The sequence below is a fragment of the Hyperolius riggenbachi genome, chromosome 6, assembly GCF_040937935.1.
Source record: "Hyperolius riggenbachi isolate aHypRig1 chromosome 6, aHypRig1.pri, whole genome shotgun sequence".
NCBI lineage: Eukaryota > Metazoa > Chordata > Amphibia > Anura > Hyperoliidae > Hyperolius > Hyperolius riggenbachi.
In genome coordinates this window covers 209,506,995-209,527,248 of record NC_090651.1, presented here as the reverse complement: position 1 = coordinate 209,527,248, position 20,254 = coordinate 209,506,995, and the positions used below count along the sequence as shown (strand labels likewise).

Sequence of the window (20,254 nt, the reverse complement as noted above, 5' to 3'; positions counted from 1 at the left end):
CCACCCTGCTTATGACCGGTTCCACAAAATTTGCCCCCTCATAGACCACCTGTCATCAAAATTTGCAGATGCTTATACCCCTGATCAGTCATTTTGAGAAATTTGGTTTCCAGACTACTCACAGTTTTGGGCCCGTAAAATGCCAGGGCAGTATAGGAACCCCACAAGTGACCCCATTTTAGAAAGAAGACACCCCAAGGTATTCTGTTAGGTGTATGATGAGTTCATAGAAGATTTTATTTTTTGTCAAAAGTTAGCGGAAATTAGATTTTTATTGTTTTTTTCACAAAGTGTCATTTTTCACTAACTTGTGACAAAAAATAAAATCTTCTATGAACTCACCATACCCCTAACGGAATACCTTGGGGTGTCTTCTTTCTAAAATGGGGTCACTTGTGGGGTTCCTATACTGCCCTGGCATTTTAGCGGCCCTAAACCGTGAGGAGTAGTCTAGAAAACAAATGCCTCAAAATGACCTGTGAATAGGACGTTGGGCCCCTTAGCGCACCTAGGCTGCAAAAAAGTGTCACACATGTGGTATCGCCATACTCAGGAGAAGTAGTATAATGTGTTTTGTGGTGTATTTTTACACATACCCATGCTGGGTGGGAGAAATCTCTCTGTAAATGGACAATTGTGTGTAAAAAAAATCAAAAATGTGTCATTTACAGAGATATTTCTCCCACCCAGCATGGTTATATGTAAAAATACACCACAAAACACATTATACTACTTCTTCTGAGTACGGCGATACCACATGTGACACTTTTTTGCAGCCTAACTGTGCTAAGGGGCCCAAAGTCCAATGAGTACCTTTAGGATTTCACAGGTCATTTTGAGACATTTGGGTTCAAGACTACTCCTCACGGTTTAGGGCCCCTAAAATGCCAGGGCAGTATAGGAACCCCACAAGTGACCCCATTTTAGAAAGAAGACACCCCAAGGTATTCTGTTAGGTGTATGATGAGTTCATAGAAGATTTTATTTTTTGTCACAAGTTAGCGGAAATTGATATGTATTGTTTTTTTTTTCACAAAGTGTCATTTTCCGCTAACTTGTGACAAAAAAAAAATCTTCTATGAACTCACCATACTCCTAACAGAATACCTTGGGGTGTCTTCTTTCTAAAATGGGGTAATTTGTGGGGTTCCTATACTGTCCTGGCATTTTAGGGGCCCTAAACCGTGAGGAGTAGTCTTGAAACCAAATGTCGCAAAATGACCTGTGAAATCCTAAAGGTACTCATTGAACTTTGGGCCCCTTAGCGCAGTTAGGGTGCAAAAAAGTGCCACACATGTGGTATCGCCGTACTCAGGAGAAGTAGTATAATGTGTTTTGGGGTGTATTTTTCCACATACCCATGCTGAGTGGGAGAAATATCTCTATAAATAGACAATTGTGTGTAAAAAAAATAAAACAATTGTCATTTACGGAGATATTTCTCCCACCCAGCATGGGTATGTGTAAAAATACACCCCAAAACACATTATACTACTTCTCCTGAGTACGGCAATACCACTTTTTTGCAGCCTAACTGCGCTAAGGGGCCAAAAGTCCAATGAGCATCTTTAGGCTTTACAGGGGTGCTTACAATTAGGCACCCCCCAAAATGCCAGGACAGTAAACACACCCCACAAATGACCCCATTTTGGAAAGTAGACACTTCAAGGTATTCAGAGAGGAGCATAGTGAGTCCGTGGCAGATTTCATTTTTTTTTTGTCGCAAGTTAGAAGAAATGGAAACTTTTTTTTTTTTTCTTTTTTTTGTCAGAAAGTGTCATTTTCCGCTAACTTGTGACAAAAAATTAAATCTTCTATGAACTCACCATGCCTCTCACTGAATACTTTGGGATGTCTTCTTTCCAAAATGGGGTAATTTGGGGGGTATTTGTACTATCCTGGAATTTTAGCCCCTCATGAAACCTGACAGGTGCGCAGAAAAGTCAGAGATGCTTGAAAATGGGAAAATTCACTTTTGGCACCATAGTTTGTAAACGCTATAACTTTTACCCAATCCAATAAATATACACTGAATGTTTTTTTTTTTTATCAAAGACATGTAGCAGAATAACTTTCGCGCTCAAATGTATAGGAAATTTTACTTTATTTGAAAAATGTCAGCACAGCAAGTTAAAAAAGTCATTTTTTTGCCAAAATTCATGTATTTTTTGATGAATATAATAAAAACTAAAACTCGCAGCAGCAATCAAATAGCAGCAAAAGAAAGCTGTATTAGTGACAAGAAAAGGAGGTAAAATTCCTTTAGGTGGTAGGTTGTATGACCGAGCAATAAACCGTGAAAGCTGCAGTGGTCTGAATGGAGAAAAAGGCTCTGGTCCTTAAGGGGCGAAAAGACTGTGGTCCTGAAGTGGTTAAGTTACATTAGTTATGTTAATTAGAATAGATAGGTAATATAATCTCTTACCCACCTTGTTTTAAAAGAACAGGCAAATGTTTGGGATTCATGGGGGCTGCCATCTTTGTTATGGGGGCAGCCATCTTTTTGGTTGAAAGGAGTTGTCAGGGAGCAGGAGACACAGTTACAACTGTCCTGTGTCCTGATCACCCCTCCCAGCTGCACGCGCTAGGCTTCAAATTCAAAATGTAAAAAAAAAAAAAAAAAAAAAATTGCACCAAAACAGCAGAACGAGAACAACATCAGAAATCCCATCATGCTTTGCACAGCATTAGGGGAAAAATGCCCGGGCAGTTTTTTTCTGTGCAGCTAAAAATGAGCCTTGTATAAGAGAAAAAAAAGTTCTGATGCTGTGAAACAGTTAAAGAAACACCAGGCCTTTCCAGTGCTGCTGAGTCAATTTTTAGTCTGATGGTTCACTTTAATGGGCTACAGAGCTACAAAGTGTATCCAAGGTCATATGTGACATGAGATAAACGTGTATGCACTGTGCAAAACATATTAAAGAGGAGCTGTCAGCAATACTATCTCAGAAAAAAAATTATTTAAGTGAATACATATATAAGTAGATACATATATAAGTAGAGAAGTATTCATCACATAAGTAGATGAATACTTGCTCTACTTACATAACATATGTATATGCACTGTCCACGTTTTGATTTTAGTGATTATTCTATGGTAAAAAAAGCGAAAATCCTTCTTATGATTCTCCATCTTAACTGTCTATTCTGAAGCCAATCCTGATGTCATTTTCTCCTAACTCTCCTCTGCCTGATTGTGTATGCATTGCCCGCCCTCGTCCAAGTCTTCAGGCACTTCCGCCCAGCTCTGCAATAGAAAGTGCATTGTCTCAGCATAAGAAATATTGGCCAATCGGAGAGAAACAGAGGTGTGGCAGGGGAAAACAGGAGGGAAAGAGGCTTCAGCCAATCAGGCTGCATTAGTTAAGTAGGAGGACAGAGCCAATTGTTTCTTATCAGTTTATTTTAAACTTGGGTTCACTTTAAGATTGCAATACTGTACTTTTAAATTGTTCTCTATCTATACAACACCACCTTATGAGGGTTTTTACCTCTGTTACACCATCACTCATTTCTAAACCCTCAATATATTCCTGATGTCACATTTTTTGTTTCATAAAAATGCAATTATAAACAAGTGCTTTTAAAATTGTATAACAAAAAGGCTTTGTTAATGAAATTTGAAAGTGGCTGACGTAAGCTATCAGTAATGGCTGGGTATGTCTGCCAGCAGCTTGCTGCTCTTCCATTATACAGCTCTCGTCTCCCTGTAGTCAATCCCGCAGCTGTGCCTGATAGGCAATGCTAGCTGAGACACCTCTGTCATATTAATAGGTTGTAAATAACTAGGCAGATTTAACTGCAGACAGTATTGATTGAGGTGGCCTTTGGTCACCAATGATGTGGCTTGGCGCTCAGGCAAAAACCCAGAATGTTCACTGTATTTTGTTGTTAGGGCCAAAACTTATGCGAACCTAATTCAAGGTGTACCTAGAAATCAGTGACATTTCCCCATTCATCTTTTGGATAAAGCCCCATCTCAAAATGAGGACTGAAAAACTATGCAAACAGTTATAAGATATAGTGCAAGTACTGTTTTCCATAAGAACAATTTTTAGAATCTTAGATCAAAATTCATTAAAATGTATGCCCCAGATGACACAATTGGGCAGAGTTTACCCTTAAAACGATTAGGCAATTTGTATCCCAAAACAAAATTAGGCAGCATATAGCCTCAAACCTAAAAATAGGCAGACTGAAAATAATCAGACCGTGTACTTCCAAAACCTAATCAGACATTGCGTCACTAAAACATAATTGGCAGTGCTCCCCCCAAAACATAAATGGGTTGTGTGCTCCCCTCAAAAAACATAAGTCCGTAACCCCACCCAAAAAAACAAACAAAATAAAAGTTGGCAGTGTGTTCCTTTTAACATAATTGGGCTGAGTGCCCTCCTATGACGGAAGGTCAATGGTAAGTAAAAAGACTCCACTTTTCCTCCACCTTGCTTTGGATTATCCAGCTTCCTTCTGGAATTACCTGGGTCTGTTAGACAGCCTTGGCACCTGGAAGGTTTGTGCGCTGCTTTGCCTCCTACCTAGTCAGTGTACATAGGAGATACCAAGGTGGGACAATAAAGTTTTGTAAAAGAAAAGGGGCCACTGCTTCTATGCATAGGCTTTGAATGTTTAACTCTGGAAGCGCCACAAGAAGTAACCATTGCAGACCATATCCCAAAAATGCTAGTTTTCTGACTGTACTGCCTGTCATCAGGCAATAGTAAATTCTCACTGACTCAGCTGGAACAAGTATGCAAACCCGGTGTTCTGACACTTCTAATCTACATACCTGTTTATCAGGTGAGTAACTTGGAAGGTATTATAACCAGAGTATTTACATTAGAGCTAAGTGACCAATATTTGAAGAAAGTTAGCAATAGGTGCTCCCACAGATCTGTCGTAACTGATGTACATTAAAACCTTGTACATGTATACAAGACATGTCATCCCACTGGGATCAGCACCCAATCCCTTGGGCAACATAGCAGGGCTGAGGCTGTACAGACGTGTAGCAAGCCTGCAGGATAGCAACGTGTTCTGTTCCTATGTGTGTGGGGAGGGGAGAGAGGCATATGAGTAATTTGATGCGGCAGGCTGGGTAATTATGGGGAGAACAAGGCTCTCGGCCATTGCAATCTGACGAGGTGGGTGGGGTGATGTTGTACACATGCTGGATTCCGATAACGACCGCATCTGTCGAGTTTCATGCAGCGTGTGTATGGAGCTTTAAGCTCAGCTTAACCATGGCAGCAAGTTTTAATCTCCTGCAAAGTAGTACTTATTTTTCATGTGGCAAAGCTGGTTCAACTCCCAAAAAATAATTGTAGAACAGTGGTTAGGGTAAATAGAGATGGCCCGAACTGTTCGCCCGGTGGGTAGTTTGCGCGAATTTTCGCTATTCTCGTCCGTGGCAAATAGCGAAATTGTATGTGTGTTCGCTCAGCCTCGTATACTTGTCATTGGGCTAAACTTTGACCCTCTACATCACAGTCAGCAGAAACATGGCAGCCAATTAGGCTGCACTCCCTCCTGGACCCCCCCCCCCCCCTTTATAAAAGGCAGCAGCGTCGGACATGTTCTCACTCTGTCTGCTGCCTGCTTAGTGAGAGAAGGGAGACACATTGCTGCAGAGATAGGGAAAGCATTAGTTAGGCTTATTAGCTTGCTCCTTGCTGAAATTTGTTGCTGAAAGAACCCCAAAGCAGCTCTTTTGAGAGCTAATATTCTTCTGATGTGCTTTTTATGAGTGTGTGTGTGACACAGACTCATAGATACAGACCTGTGGCAGCTGGCCCTTGCTTGTGGACGCACTGTATTACCACCAGTGCATTTCTTCCCACTCTATTTGTGTAATTTAACTTACTAAAGCAGTGGTTCCCAACATTCATGTGTCGCGGCAGCACCAGGAATGTGTTGCCGCGTTCCCCTGCTCTGCCTCCTCCTCATTTGTCGGCTCTGTCCGCCGCTCAGTGTATGAGCAGTGCTACAAGAAAATGGCCGCCGATGTCCGCATTTGTAGACATAGTCGGCCATTTTTTTGTAGCACTGCACTAGCTACTCAGAGCGAGGGCAGAGGCCAGAGGGAGGAGGGGGCCAGAGCGAGGAGGGAGCCAGAGATAAATACTTGGAGCGGAAAGGGAGGAGAGGACCGGATTTACCATAAAGAACTGAGGTACATGCTCCCGCTCCTGCAAAAAGGCAGCATCCTTCCTGAGTGTCTCTCTCCATGTTACAGCCAGCATATGTGTGGCAGACACATTGCTGCAGCTGTGCTGTGGCTGGGAGAACAGCAGATTCGAGCAGTGTACAGCCAGCCTCCCCCTGCTTCCTACTACCTACACTGGGGCAGCTCTACTACCTACACTGGGGAAGCTCTATCACCTACACTGGGGCAGCGCTATTACCTATACTGGGGCAGCGCTATTACCTATACTGGGGCAGCGCTATTACCTATACTAGGGGAAGCACTATTACCTACACTGGGGAGGCTCTACTACCTACACTGGGTACACTGGGGCGGCTCTATTACCTACACTGGGGCGGCTATATTACCTTCACTGGGGCAGCTATACTACCTTCACTGGGGCAGCTATACTACCTTCACTTGGGGCAGCTATACTACCTTCACTTGGGGCAGCTATACTACCTTAACTGGGGCAGTTATACTACCTTAACTGGGGCAGTTATACTACCTTCACTGGGGCAGCTATACAACCTTCACTGGGGCAGCTATACCACCTTCACTGGAGCAGCTATACTACCTACACTGAGGCAGCCATATTGCCTACACTGGGGCAGCTATACTACCCATACTGGGGCATCTATACTAACTATACTGGGGAACTATACTACCCATACTGGGGCATCTATACTACCTACACTGGGGAACTATACTACCTATACTGGGGCAGCTATACGATTTATACATATGTGATGTGTCACTGAGATCTGAGCGTTTGGTATGATATGGCACGACTTCAAAAAGGTTGGGAACCACTATACTAAAGCATAGCCCTCTTTGTGGGTGACACTGCATAGATACAGCCCACAGACAGTTGCTGGCCGCTTGGTATTTGTAGTCCCACTGACTGCCTGCACACTGTATTACCACCCATGTATTTCTTCCCACTCTATTTGTGTGATTTAACTTACTAAAGCATAGCTCTCTTTGTGGGTGACACTGCATAGATACAGCCCACAGACAGTTGCTGAATGCTTGGGATTTGTAGTCTGACTGACTGCCTGCACACTGTATTAGACCAGTGCATATCTTTCCACTGCATCTGTGTGACTGCACACTGTATTAGACCAGTGCATATCTTTCCACTGTATCTGTGTGATTGCACACTGTATTAGACCAGTGCATATCTTTCCACTGCATCTGTGTGACTGCACATCGTATTAGACCAATGCATATCTTTCCACTGCATCTGTGTGACTGCACACTGTATTAGACAAGTGCATATCTTTCCAATGCATCTGTGTGACTGAACACTGTATTAGACCAGTGCATATCTTTCCACTGCATCTCTGTGACTGTACACCATATTAGACCAGTGCACATCTTTCCACTGTATTTGTGTGACAGCACACTGTATTAGATCAGTGGATATCTCTCTGTGTGTTTAAGTACACAGCACAGTGATACACACACACACAACTGCTGTGTATTTGACACGGATTGTGTGCCTCTTTGTAATTACACACACTGTCTACCACTATTGAATATTGCTAGTAGTACTGCATACCCCCAATATGGGAAAAATAATAGGCAGAGGCAGGCAACCCCGCAGGTATTTTAGAGGTTGTGCTGGCGTGATTTCATGTGGCCCTCGACCAAAGTGCAGTGTTAAGGCAGGTACCCTCAACCCCCAAGATTCTGAGGATGTAGTTGACTGGCTTAAACAGCGCGCCATATCTTCTACAGCTTCTGCGCAGAACCTCCTTGACGCACCATCCTCCTCCTCAGCATCTGGTTTCACACAAAAACTTAACACTACTACCACTAGCAACCCAGCTGCTCCACTTGATGTGTCAGAGGAGTTATTCACAAATGATGCATTTAGTGATACACTTTGGGTCATCCAGCCAACACGCCCTTTAACGCCTGCTGTTGCCACCACTCGAATGCTGACATTCCAAAGATCATCAGTGTGGCATTTTTGTTTGTGTGCCTCTGATACCAGCAATTCCATCTGCAACCTCATCCAAAAGAAACGGAGTCGTGGAAAGCCCAAAACTCAACTAGGGACAACTGCTTTGCGAAGGCACCTGATCGTAAAACACAAACACCAGTGGTATGCACGCATTAATAAAAGCAGCACACAAATATAAACAGCCTTTGCGGCTGTTTGCGGTGGTGCATTAAACAGTGAGTTTGGTCTGTCAGTGTGAAGCAGTACACTACTTACACTACCTGATCTTTATCCCGCCAATTTAGCAATGCAATGTGATTTGATTTCTGCCCTTTAGGGATTATAACCCTGCACTGCGTCAAATACGTCCTTTTCCCTGGGACTTTAGGCACTTATCCCACTCTGGCATGCCACAGTCCAGGTGTTACACCCCTTGAAACCACTTTTTCATCACTTTTGTGTCCAGAAACATTTTTTGTAGATTTTAAAATTCGCCTGCCCATTGAAGTCTATTGCGGTTCGCGAAGTTTGCATGTTCGCGAACTTTTTCGCGAGTTCGGGCCATCTCTAAGGGCAAATAGTATCATGCACAATATTCAAAGTTTTGAGTCCAGCTATTATATAAGCTGAGTGTTTTATAATGTTTGTATTTTTCCGTCATTGAGTTAACTGCAGTCACTTGATTTAAGACACATATTTGTGGCTGTGTTTGGTGTTGTATAGGCACTAGGACTTATAAATCATTGTTTGACCTCTGGGACTGGCAGGTTAGCTCTAAAACTAACTTTATTCTATTTCAAGGGACATTAAGCAGGGCAATAAATAACACAAGCTGTTCAGTGACAAAAAGCCTGCAGCCTGGTGTTTAACCCTTAGTCCAGATGGAGAGGCCTGTGCTAAGGTGGATATTAGTACTTCAAATTGAATCTCTAAAAGGAGAACTGTAGCAGAAGTACCATATGTGAAGGTTGCCATGTTTATTTACTTTTAAGCAATACCAGTTGCCTGGCTGTCCTGCTGATCCTCTGCCTCTAATACTTTCAGCCATAGACCCTGAACAAGCATGCAGCAGATCAGATGTTTCTGACATTGTCAGATCTGAGAAGACTAGCTGCATGCTTGTTTCTGTTGTGATTCAGACACTACCGCAGCCAAATACATCAGCACAGCTGCCAGGCAACTGGTATTGTTTATAATAAAAAACATGGCCGCCTCCATAGTCTTCTCACTTCAGTTGTCCTTTAAAGGAAAAGAAAACCCTTGTATGTATTATTGGCTTGGATACACTTCTAGGGCAACCATCACAAAATTGTTTTTATTATTGTAACCATCCCATGGGAGTGGCTTAGAAATGGGGTATCCGGTTCAGTTCCCCTTTTAGCTCCTGGGATTTCAGAATCTCCCACTGTGGCTAATATATGCATATCATAGCATTAAAGTGAACCGAGCACCTTTTTTTATCATTCAGCACATTTCTATAGCACATGAAAAATGCATGCCGACAATCTGTTTCATTATTAAAATAAACTTTCATTTTACCTTGTATTTTACATTCAAAGTAGATTAATTACCCTGTTTCAGCAGGGCTGCCCGGCCGGCCGGCCCCGGCCGCAGAGCTTTCAGGTTCCTAATTGTTTTATTGGGCTAATTACCAAGAGGTAAACAATGCTATTAGACAACAAAGGGGGTTAGTAATTAGGACTGTTTCTTCAAAGACCTAGTTTGTGTCAATATGTCAAGATAGCATCTCTGACTTCTGTAAATGAGGAATGTGAGAAGGGGAGGAGGGAACATGGCAGCTTCTATGCCAGGAGAGATTCCATTGAAAGAGAATGTGCTCAGTTCCCTTTAAACAGGTAACATGCAAACTATTGTTGAATTTACACACTATATCCTGAGTACAAAAAAGAGCATTCAAGTGGAAAAAATGGATTTAGTAAAAAAATAATAAAAAAATTGCAAAGTGGGGCCCAGTAGATGCGTTAACTTTTAGTATTTGCAGGACGCATACATTCAATTGTAGGTGCAGAGGTGCAGGAAAATAATATCTTCACTATTGGAAGTTCAAAGTTAAGGCTCTAACTCTTTGAAAAATGTGTGAAGGCATCAGATATACCGTCTTTCTCCGAATATAAGACACTGTCTTATATTCTTTTTGGGGAGAAAATTAGTGCTAGGGCTTATTTTCAGGGGTGGGAGGGGCTAGATGCTGTGTGTATGGGCAGGCTCTTACCGTACCTCCCTTGTGGCTGCGTCCCCCTCTGTTCCTAGTAATTCCTCCGATGGCGGCATTGTAATTAATCTGTGAGGGCGCCCTTTGACCCTCATGCAGTACGCTAGTTCGGGCTCTGTGCTGGCGCTCTCTTCCTGTATTCATGTGTGCCCGGCTGATGCATCCCAGGCGCACATTAATTACAATGCCGCCGACGCCACCGGAGGAATTACTAGGAACGCAGCCACAAGGGAGGTGCGGTAAGAGACCACACACCTCCCCATACACAAAGTGTCCCCCAGCTAGGTCTTAATTTCGGAGTAGGGCTTATATTTCAAGCACGCTTGAAATATAAGGTAGGCCTTACTTTCAGGGTAGGTCTAACTTTAGGGGAAACACTGTGTGTGTGTGTGTGTGTGTGTGTGTGTGTGTGTGTGTGTATATATATGTATGTATGTATGTATGTATGTATGTATGTATATATATATATATATATATATATATATATATATATATATATATATATATATATATATATATATATATATATATATATATATATATATATATGTACTTCTAAATCCAGGCAGTATCTGTCCACAGGTAGTAGCACCAGCACTTCACAGGTAAGAGCAGATAAATGAAATCGTACTGGGCATAAGCTGGATGTCCCAGTACATAACTGCAGTTTGGTTCTGTTTGTTTACACAGCTCCTTATTAGAAATGCAGGAAGTCTTTTACCTCAGGGATCAGTCATCAACATCACAGAGAAAAATCACAGCTTCTGCTAACTACATGAGAAGATTGTTGCCCTTTCTTCCTCTAAAGCAGGGGTGCCAACCTCCATTACAAAGTGGACCAAAATTGAACTCTGGGACCAAGTTGACACAATGACTAGTGGCCACGTCCCTCCATTATAAATTCTCCTTGTGTCTAATGCCCCCCCCCCCCCCCATATAGTTTTCTGGCGCCTAATACCTCCTCCCTCCCCTACATGGTTCCCTGATGTCTAGTGGTCCCCCCTCCTTCATTCCCTATACAGTTCCCTGGTGTCTAGTAGCCCCTTCCCTTTCCTATACAGTTCCCTGGTGTCAAGTGGACTCCCTCACTCCCCTGCTATCTAGCAGTCTCCCTTGCACCCTTATACAGGTTACTGGTGTCTAACTACCCCCACCCATACAGTTCCATGGTGTCTAGTGCTTCCCTCCCCCCCCCCCCCCCCCCAACCACCACCATATGACTTCCCTGGTGAACTGTGCTTTCACCCCCAATATAGCTTTGCTGGTGTGGGCCAAACATAATGCAAAGAGGGGAAACCGCTTGCAGGCCAAATTTGATGGCTCCTCTGGCCAGATTTTCCTCATGGGCCAGAGTTTGACATGTATGCTTTAAGGATCTTTGTCCTCAGCTTCCAGACTCCTCCTCCTCTCATTGCACCTTTTTTCTTCCAATCACAAAGATGACACATAGTTCACAGGTCTTTCTGTATTTTCTGGAATTCTAAGGGGTTTAGTCTCTACAGTAATTTAGCATCATGTGAAACAAATCTATTGTACTGTAGTTAAGGGGAAAAATGGTTACAGTAATACCGTTGAATAGGCTTACATGCAAGACTGTGAGAGTGCTGCACTATACTTAATGAGTTCTGGGTCACCATGAGCTTGCTGGTTAGTCTGTGCCTCTCGGATTTACAAGCCCTACTCCATAGAGCCAAATTAATCCATGCCATGCACTGATGAGGATCAAACAATCCGAAACAGTCTGTATGCATGTTGGATTATTATGGCTCTGTACATATTAACAAGCTGACACATCATTGCATTCCAGCGGTTCTGGAGGTGTGTTTAGCTGCTAAGGGTACAATGGTTAATTTGCATATATTCAGCAGTGGTGCCCGGGAGACATCTCGAGCTCACTCCAACCTGAATTATCGCAAATTCTTTCTGTTTTAGGAAAGCAAACTTTTGTTTTTCTTTTACACTATACTTATGTAATCTCTTGAAGAGTAGTGTTGTATTAGCCAGACATGACTCTCATGATTTTTGCTATCTTTTTAGGCATGACCTGCCAAGCTCGCTCCTCCTATGTGGACAGAGAGGTCTTGTGGGGGCACCGCTTTAACCCAGTTCTGACTCTGGAGAAGGGATTTTATGAAGTGGATTATACAACATTTCATGACACCTATGAGACGCCCACCCCAAGCTCTAGTGCCAAGGAGCTAGAAGCCCTTCAGAGAGGGGGCCTTCTCTTTCAGCCACTGTACACTCCGCTCAGCAATGAGGGGGCACATAATGGAGCAGCCAGGTCAGAAGACACTTCCTTAACAACTCATCCAGACTGAAATGAGAGCTATAACCGCAACATTCGTTAGTTTCTTGTCAGAGATAGAAAACAGGAATGTGACATAATAATTTAAGGGATATGCAGTGGATGTTAAAGAAGCTATTGTGGTCCTTCATCACCCCTGGGAGAAGAGTATGGACAGAAATGCTCCTTCTTATTGGTTTTTGGATGGTTTTTGGATGGTTCTTGTCTTGGTTGGAAGCACACTCAAACACATGGCATCCAGGATGGCGATATACTGTATCTGTTTATTTTTTTTTTTTATTTATTTTTTTTTTTGCAATGCTTGATGCAGAAGTATTTTTCTCTCCTAGTTTATCCCAGAGTTAAGGTGCATACACACATCCAATTTTGATTGGCCAAGTACTGACCAATTTCACCACCTCCATAAAGTATAAGGGCCATCAGACTGTGAATACTATGAACAGATTGTGTAGCTAAGCTCTCATACTACAGGGAAGTGGTAACATTTGGCAATTATTAGCCAATTATAATTGGATGTGTAAACCAGGCTTTTAGACTGCGTTCATAGTGGTGTGGTGTAACATCCTTTTTAACATGGCTTACAGCACTGCAATGCACCACCTATGTGACATTCACAGTGCAGCGGCAGCGTGGCTGTATAATGGGTTGCAGCATCGTAACGCACTGCATGAAGTGTGCTACCGCTAAACACAAATGTTAGCAGTAAAGGTGAAGCATACTTTTCATAGACTGTATGCTTCACTGACGCAACAAGAGCATAACTTGTGGAGCCGCTGTCCTGATCCTTTGTGTTGCGCTTCTGCTGTCACAGGGGATGCAACACAATGACCATTATGAACCTTGCTTTACTCTTTCTAAAGTGCACCTTGTAAAAGCATCAGCACTATACTGAATATTAATGTTCACACACACTGAACAAACATTCGTTTTCATTGTTTTCAAATAAAAAAGTAGAAATAAAACTATAGAAAAAATGACCAGTCTTTGGTGTTCCTTGTATTAAAATGTTGTCTTGCACCATATACACATACAATATTTTTTTCAAGATGAGGTAAGTAATTGGCAGGCCAAGTTTTTTGATGCTTTCCTCTCACTGTTGATTTGGACAATAATCTCTATATTCCTGTAGCATAATACTAGGTTGATATTATAATTACAGTATGCATTAATATAACACTATTTTCCTCAGCACGTTACAGAGGACATAGTCATGTCATTAACTTTCACTCAAAATAGCTCACATTTAATCCCTTCTATAGTCCTAGTCAAATATCCTTTCTATAATCCAACATAAATTTTGGTTTTGATGGGGTAATGGAGGCCAATTAACTTACCGGAATGTTTTTGGGCTGTAAGCAGAAACCAGAGAGCCTCAAGGGAACACATGCAGGCCTGGGAACAACATGCAAACTTCATGCAGATAAATCTGTGTGCTGGCCAATATTTTAGCCTGGGACCCTAGTGCTGCAATGCAAGATTACTATCCGCTATGTCCCAGTGCCTGATTTGCTAAACTAAGGAATCCCAAAATTAAATTCTGAAGTTTAACTACTTTAGGACCACGGTGATTGAAATAGACGGCCTGTTTTGGTGGTTACCTGGCTGGCCGCTGCGTGCATCTGCCGTTTCAGCCGATCTTGCCGCTAAAACCCAACGTTTGTCGCTGCAGCTCACTGGCTCTGTCTCCATGATGGCAGAGCCATGTGAGCTGGTCAGGAGCTAATTTCATTGGCTCTGGGCCGTGTCTATCAATGTAAGCTGCTCCCATAGACTTACATTGATAGACACGGTCAGGAGCCAATGAAAGCGGCTTCTGACCGGCTCACATGACTCTGCCGTCATAGAGACGGCAGAGTGAATGTCAGGAGGATCTACATAATGTAGCTGCAGAGTCTCAAGAACACAAGTGCATTTTTTAGTCTGCATGCATGTGTTCATATGCACTGTGATAAAAATAAATATAAAAAAGTACCACAACCATTAGGCACACACATCCAACTATAAATGCTTGGCCAGGAATGAGCAGCCATCTCCTTTCCCCATTGCCAGTACCAACCCACATAGTTTTAACCATTCCCGTGTTCCAATGTTGAGGGACTTTTTTTCCACCTGTGTATGGGTGGAGATTATTTGAATCTGGGGTATCATGGTGTTACGTGGATCTGTGGGACATCACCTGACAAGGCTTCTAATAATCATCAAATATATATAAACTGCGCCTGCCCACTAATAAATCACACCTTCATACAATATTCAGAGTCTTCACTATCAAAAAGTCCAGCAATCACAGATAAATCATAAAGAACGACAGCGCTCCTCTCCTCCGGTATTCCACAATATGTAGGGTAGAACTATACATAGTGCATTACTGTTGAACTAAAACCATTGATCATACACCACAAGTGATTGGTGATCCACACGTGCTTCACTCTGTGTGTGCATCCATACACTTCCCCTTTAAAATATCACCTCACCAGATGGCAGCCACTTATCATCCAGGTGGGTCTAACGCACGGGTTTGAAAAGTCAAGCTCAAGTTTTCCAGTTCCAAGAAGTCAGTTTTAATCCAGTTTCCATATACAGTGGGATGCGAAAGTTTGGGCAACCTTGTTAATCATCATTTTCCTATATAAAACGTTGGTTGTTACGATAAAATGTCAGTTAAATATATCATATAGGAGACACACACAGTGATATTTGAAGTGAAATGAAGTTTATTGGATTTACAGAAAGTGTGCAATAATTGTTTAAACAAATTTAGGCAGGTGCATAAATTTGGGCACCACAAAAAAGAAATAAAATCAATATTTAGTAGATCCTCCTTTTGCAGAAATGACAGCCTCTAAACACTTCCTGTAGGTTCCAATGAGAGTCTGGATTCTGGTAGAAGGTATTTTGGACCATTCCTCTTTACAATACATCTCTAGTTAATTCAGGTTTGATGGCTTCCGAGCATGGACAGCTCTCTTTAACTCACACCACAGATTTTCAATTATATTCAGGTCTGGGGACTGAGATGGCCATTCCAGAATGTTGTAGTTGTTCCTCTGCATAAAAGGCCTTAGTGGATTTTGAGCAGTGTTTAAGGTTGTTGTGTCATGTTGAAAGATCCCGCCCCGGCGCAGCTTCAGGTTTGTCACTGACAGGGCTGCTCATCAGGATACCCGGATATCCGGACTTTTTTCAGCTATCCGACCAGATTCCGATTCCGGATACCTGGGCCCAAATCCGGATAGCTATCTGCGGATATCCGCGGATATTGCGGGTATCCTGATCCGAAATACTGTAACTAAGGAGAAGACGTCCTGGAGCCAATCAGAGGGCTCCCAGCAGAAGCCAAAGCAACCAATCACAGAGGGGAACCTTGGCCAGCCCCACCTGACCTCATTGAGCCAATCAGAGGCCTCCCAGCCTAAACCCTGGCACCCAATCACAGAAAGGAACACTGGCCAGCCCCCCTGTATAATAAGGAGGGCTGCCATGATGAGACAGATCGTCCTAGCTTGCTGAATGCTCACTGAGAGACATGCTCCAGTGCTGGGGGCCTACAAAGAGCTGTACACAGTGATGCACCTAAGCTGTTCAGTGATTAACCCCTTCACTACTATCACTACAGTATTGTCAAATCGTTAATTACCTTGATTGATGTCATAGATTAGTGTGACAGAGTGTGTACTCCAGTGCTGCTGGCCTAGGGCTGTACACAGTGATAAGCTGTTCAGTGATTAACCCCTTCACTATCACTACACTATTGTTAAATCGTTAATTAGCTTGATTGATGTCATAGATTAGTGTGACAGAGTGTGTGGTCCAGTGCTGCTAGCCTAGGAGGGGCTGTACACAGTGATAAACCGAAAGCTGTTCAGTGATTAACCCCTTCACTATCACTACACTATTGTTAAATCGTTAATTAGCTTGATTGATGTCATAGATTAGTGTGACAGAGTGTGTGGTCCAGTGCTGCTAGCCTAGGAGGGGCTGTACACAGTGATAAACCGAAAGCTGTTCAGTGATTAACCCTTTCACTATCACTACACTATTTTTAAGTCATTAATTAGCTTGATGTCATTTGTGTGACAGTCAGTGTGTGCTGCATGCAGCTGCTATGTGTCTGTGTGTGTGCTGTGCACAGACCAGGCCACCTGTTGCCTGCTGGCCAGCTATTAGCATTAGGTATAGGTTAGATTAGGGATTAGGGGATAGGATTATTGTGTTATTGTGTAGTTAGTACCGTAGTACAGCAGTCAGTGCTAGTAGTTTTTAGAGTAGTAGTACCACTGTGTTAGCTTTCTACAGAACTGCTGTGCTGTGAGCAGTGCCAGTGTGACAGTTAGTGAGCACTAGTGTCTTCTCCTATGCTGTTTGACTGTCACTCGGCACTTGACAAGTGTCACATGGCACCTGGCACTTGCCACGTGTCACTTGGAACTTGGCAAGTGACACTTGGCAAGTGCTGGACGTGACACTTGGCAAGTGCCACTTGGCAAGTGCCACGTGACACTTGGCAAGTGCCACGTGACATGTCCAGCATGCTCCTGGCACACGTTACACCTGCTGCTGCTGCATTGCCCTGCTCCTGCTGCCTGTGCAGCTGCCACCGCCAGGCCAGGGTGCCACAGGCCACTGATACCACCTATATTCAACCAAAACACAATTGATGCGTAATTTTTGGAGGCGTCTTGGCTGAAAACTGTCATGTCCCAGTTGTGCGGTTGGACTTTGGACACAATGTGGGCTGCACGACCGCTGTCTGGAACCTGGTCCTAATGTTAATTGACAACCATTTTTGTTTTTTTTTGGGGGGGGGGGGGGATTTGAAGTCCCCACATTATCAATTAGTGTTCCCCTTTGCAAAATAATTGTGTGATACATGCCTCATTTACCCTAAAAACCCTTTTTAACCCTCCTGGCGGTCTATTAGAAACCGCCAGGGGGCAGCGCAGCAGTGTTTTTGTAAAATAAAAGTTTGATTAAATCATGTAGCGAGCCTAGGGCTCGCTACATGATAGCCGCCGTGCATCGGCTTCGATCCGCTTCTTACCGCCAGGGAGGTTAAAGCAATTTAAAGGGCACTTCCGTTTTTTCTATCCAGATATCCGAATCCGGCCAGATACCCCGGATACTGAGGTTGGACATCCGATTCGGATCCGGATTGGAAAATTTTGAACTCTGATATCCGACCCGGATCGGATATCTGGGTATCCAGATTCGAATTGGTTCCAGATAGTGAAAAGTGGTATCCGAGCAGCACTAGTCACTGATTCCTGGACATTGGTCTCCAGAAACTGCTGATACTAAGTGGAACCCATGCGTCCCTCAACTTTGACAAGATTCCAAGTCCCTGCACTAGCCACACAGCCCACAGCATGATGAAACCACCACCATATTTTACTGTAAGTAGCAGGTGTTTTTCTTGGAATGCTGTGTTGTTTTTTCTCCATGCATAACGCCCCTTGCTATGCCCAAATAACTCAATTTTAGTTTCATCAGTCCACAGCACCTCGTTCCAAAATGAAGCTGGCTCGTCCAAATGTGCCTAAGCATACCTCCAGCGGCTCTCTTTGTGCTGTGGGCAGAGAAAAGGCATCCTCTGCATCACTCATACAGCATATCATTGGGTAGGGGGGGGGGGGGGTAGGCGGGGGCGCCCCGTGATGGAGGGTGACTCGCAGCTCCCAGGAGGGCGGCCCGACTTCTTCCTCCCTTCCTCTCCCGGGCTGCTCTCCGTTCTCCCCCCTAATGCAGAGTAAAGTGCAGGGAAGTGATGTATAGGACAACTCACCTCCCTGCGTTCCTATCGCTGCTCAGTTGCTGCTATGCTCCTCTGCATAGCCGCTGATACAAACGCTGATTCCTGTTTAGCAGGAAGCAGCGTGTGTATCAGCGTCTATATAGAAGAGGAGACCAGCGGCAACTGAGCGATGATTGGAATGCAGGGAGGTGAGTTGTTCCATACATCGCTTCCCTGCGCTTTACTCTGCATACAAGGGGGAGCACGGAGGGTGGCCCGGGAGAGTAAGGGAGGAAGAAGTCGGGCTGCCCTCTCCATGGCTGACCTGTCTAACCTATACTGGGGGTACCTACCTATCTAATTTATACTGGGGGCTCCTACCTATCTAGTCTATACTGGGGGTACCTAGCTATCTAACCTATACTTAAGACACCTACCCATCTAACCTATACTGGGGGGTCCTACCTGTCTAGCCTATACTGGGGGTACCTATCTATCTAAACTATACTTGGGGCTCCTACCTATCTAACCTATACTGAAGGCTCCTACCTATCTAGCCTATACTGGAGGTACCAGTCTTGTTGGGGGTCAAATGATTGCTAGCTGCGAGACTATGGGAAAAGCTGAATCATCATCATATGAGACAATCGCATTAAACCTACTTTTTTAGCTTTTTAAAACAGAAAATAAAACTGGGAGGTTCTAAAAAAATGAATATATTTTTCAGGAGTAGGATGGATGAAATTGTTTATCTTCACAGTTTATTTTCAACTTGGATTTTCCATAATGTTCATGTATGAGTTAAAACGTTTGTACAGTATTTAGTTTAAATTGCTGTTGCCACAAGGGGGCCCAGTGATTTCTAGTTACGCCCCTGACTATTACCTAAACTGGGGACACCTATAGACCTGGCTACTTATACTGTACTTAGAGGGGTGTGGGAATGTTGGGGTGGAGGGTCCTGGAGGAATGTTTGGGTGGGAGGTCCGAGGTCCGTGGGGTTGGAAGGTCGGCCATAAAAATTTGCTATGGGGCCCAGTCATTTCTAGCTGCTCCCCTGGCTGGCTACTTATACTGGGTGCAACTAGACCTGACTAACCTATACTGCGGGCACCTATTCCTGGCTCCTGAGGGGGGGGGGGCAATTTTGACACACTCGCCCTGGGTGCAATTTAGCCTAAAAACTGCCCTGTGTAGGTCTTTGGAGCTGGTCTGTGGGTTGACACTGACTGTTCTCACCATTCATCGCTTCTGTTTATCCGAGATAATGGTCTGCCACTTTGAGCCTTAACTTGAACTGAGCTTGTGGTCTTCCATTTCCTCAATATGTTTCTAACTGTGGAACAAGACAGCTGAAATCTCTGAGACAGCTTTCCGTATCCTTTGCCTATACCATGGTGGTGAACAATCTTTGTCTTCGGGGCATTTGAGAGGTGTTTTGAGAACCCCATGTTGCCAATCTTCAGAGACAAAAGAGGAGGGAAACTTAAAATTCACCCCCTTAAAGAGAACCCGAGGTGGAGATTGTAGAAAGAAATCTATACACAGAGGCTGGGTCTGACTATAGTGCCCAGCCTCTGTTGCTAGTTGAATCCTCGCTAAGTACCTCCTGCGCTCCGCTCTCCCCTATAAATTACAGCCACGCTGGCGACACGCAGCGTGTCGCAGCGGGCTGTATTTACCTCACTAGTGTCACTCACGGCGCTCCCACGCCTCCTGCAGAGTGCCGGTCCCCGCCCACGTCCCTTCCCTCGCCACTGATTAGAGAGAAGGGACGCGGACGGGGACCGGCGCTCTGCAGGAGGCGGGAGGAGCGGTGTGAGTGACATTAGTAAGGTAAACAATGC

At 43.8% G+C, this 20,254-nt stretch overlaps 1 protein-coding gene across 2 annotated transcripts in view; it reads left to right on the top strand.

The window, feature by feature from the left end:
- Positions 1 to 18,852, top strand: part of KCNJ5 (potassium inwardly rectifying channel subfamily J member 5) — a 52,668-nt gene extending 33,816 nt beyond the window's left edge. Inside the window, exons 2-3 of one of the 2 annotated variants that reach the window (XM_068242719.1) lie at positions 12,406 to 12,601; positions 18,837 to 18,852. In XM_068242719.1, the coding sequence (XP_068098820.1) occupies positions 12,406 to 12,601; positions 18,837 to 18,852 (212 nt within the window). Of the gene's footprint in view, positions 1 to 12,405; positions 12,921 to 18,836 lie in introns of those variants that run through there. The other variant, XM_068242720.1, reaches the window with a different exon arrangement.
- Positions 18,853 to 20,254: the final 1,402 nt, after the last annotated feature.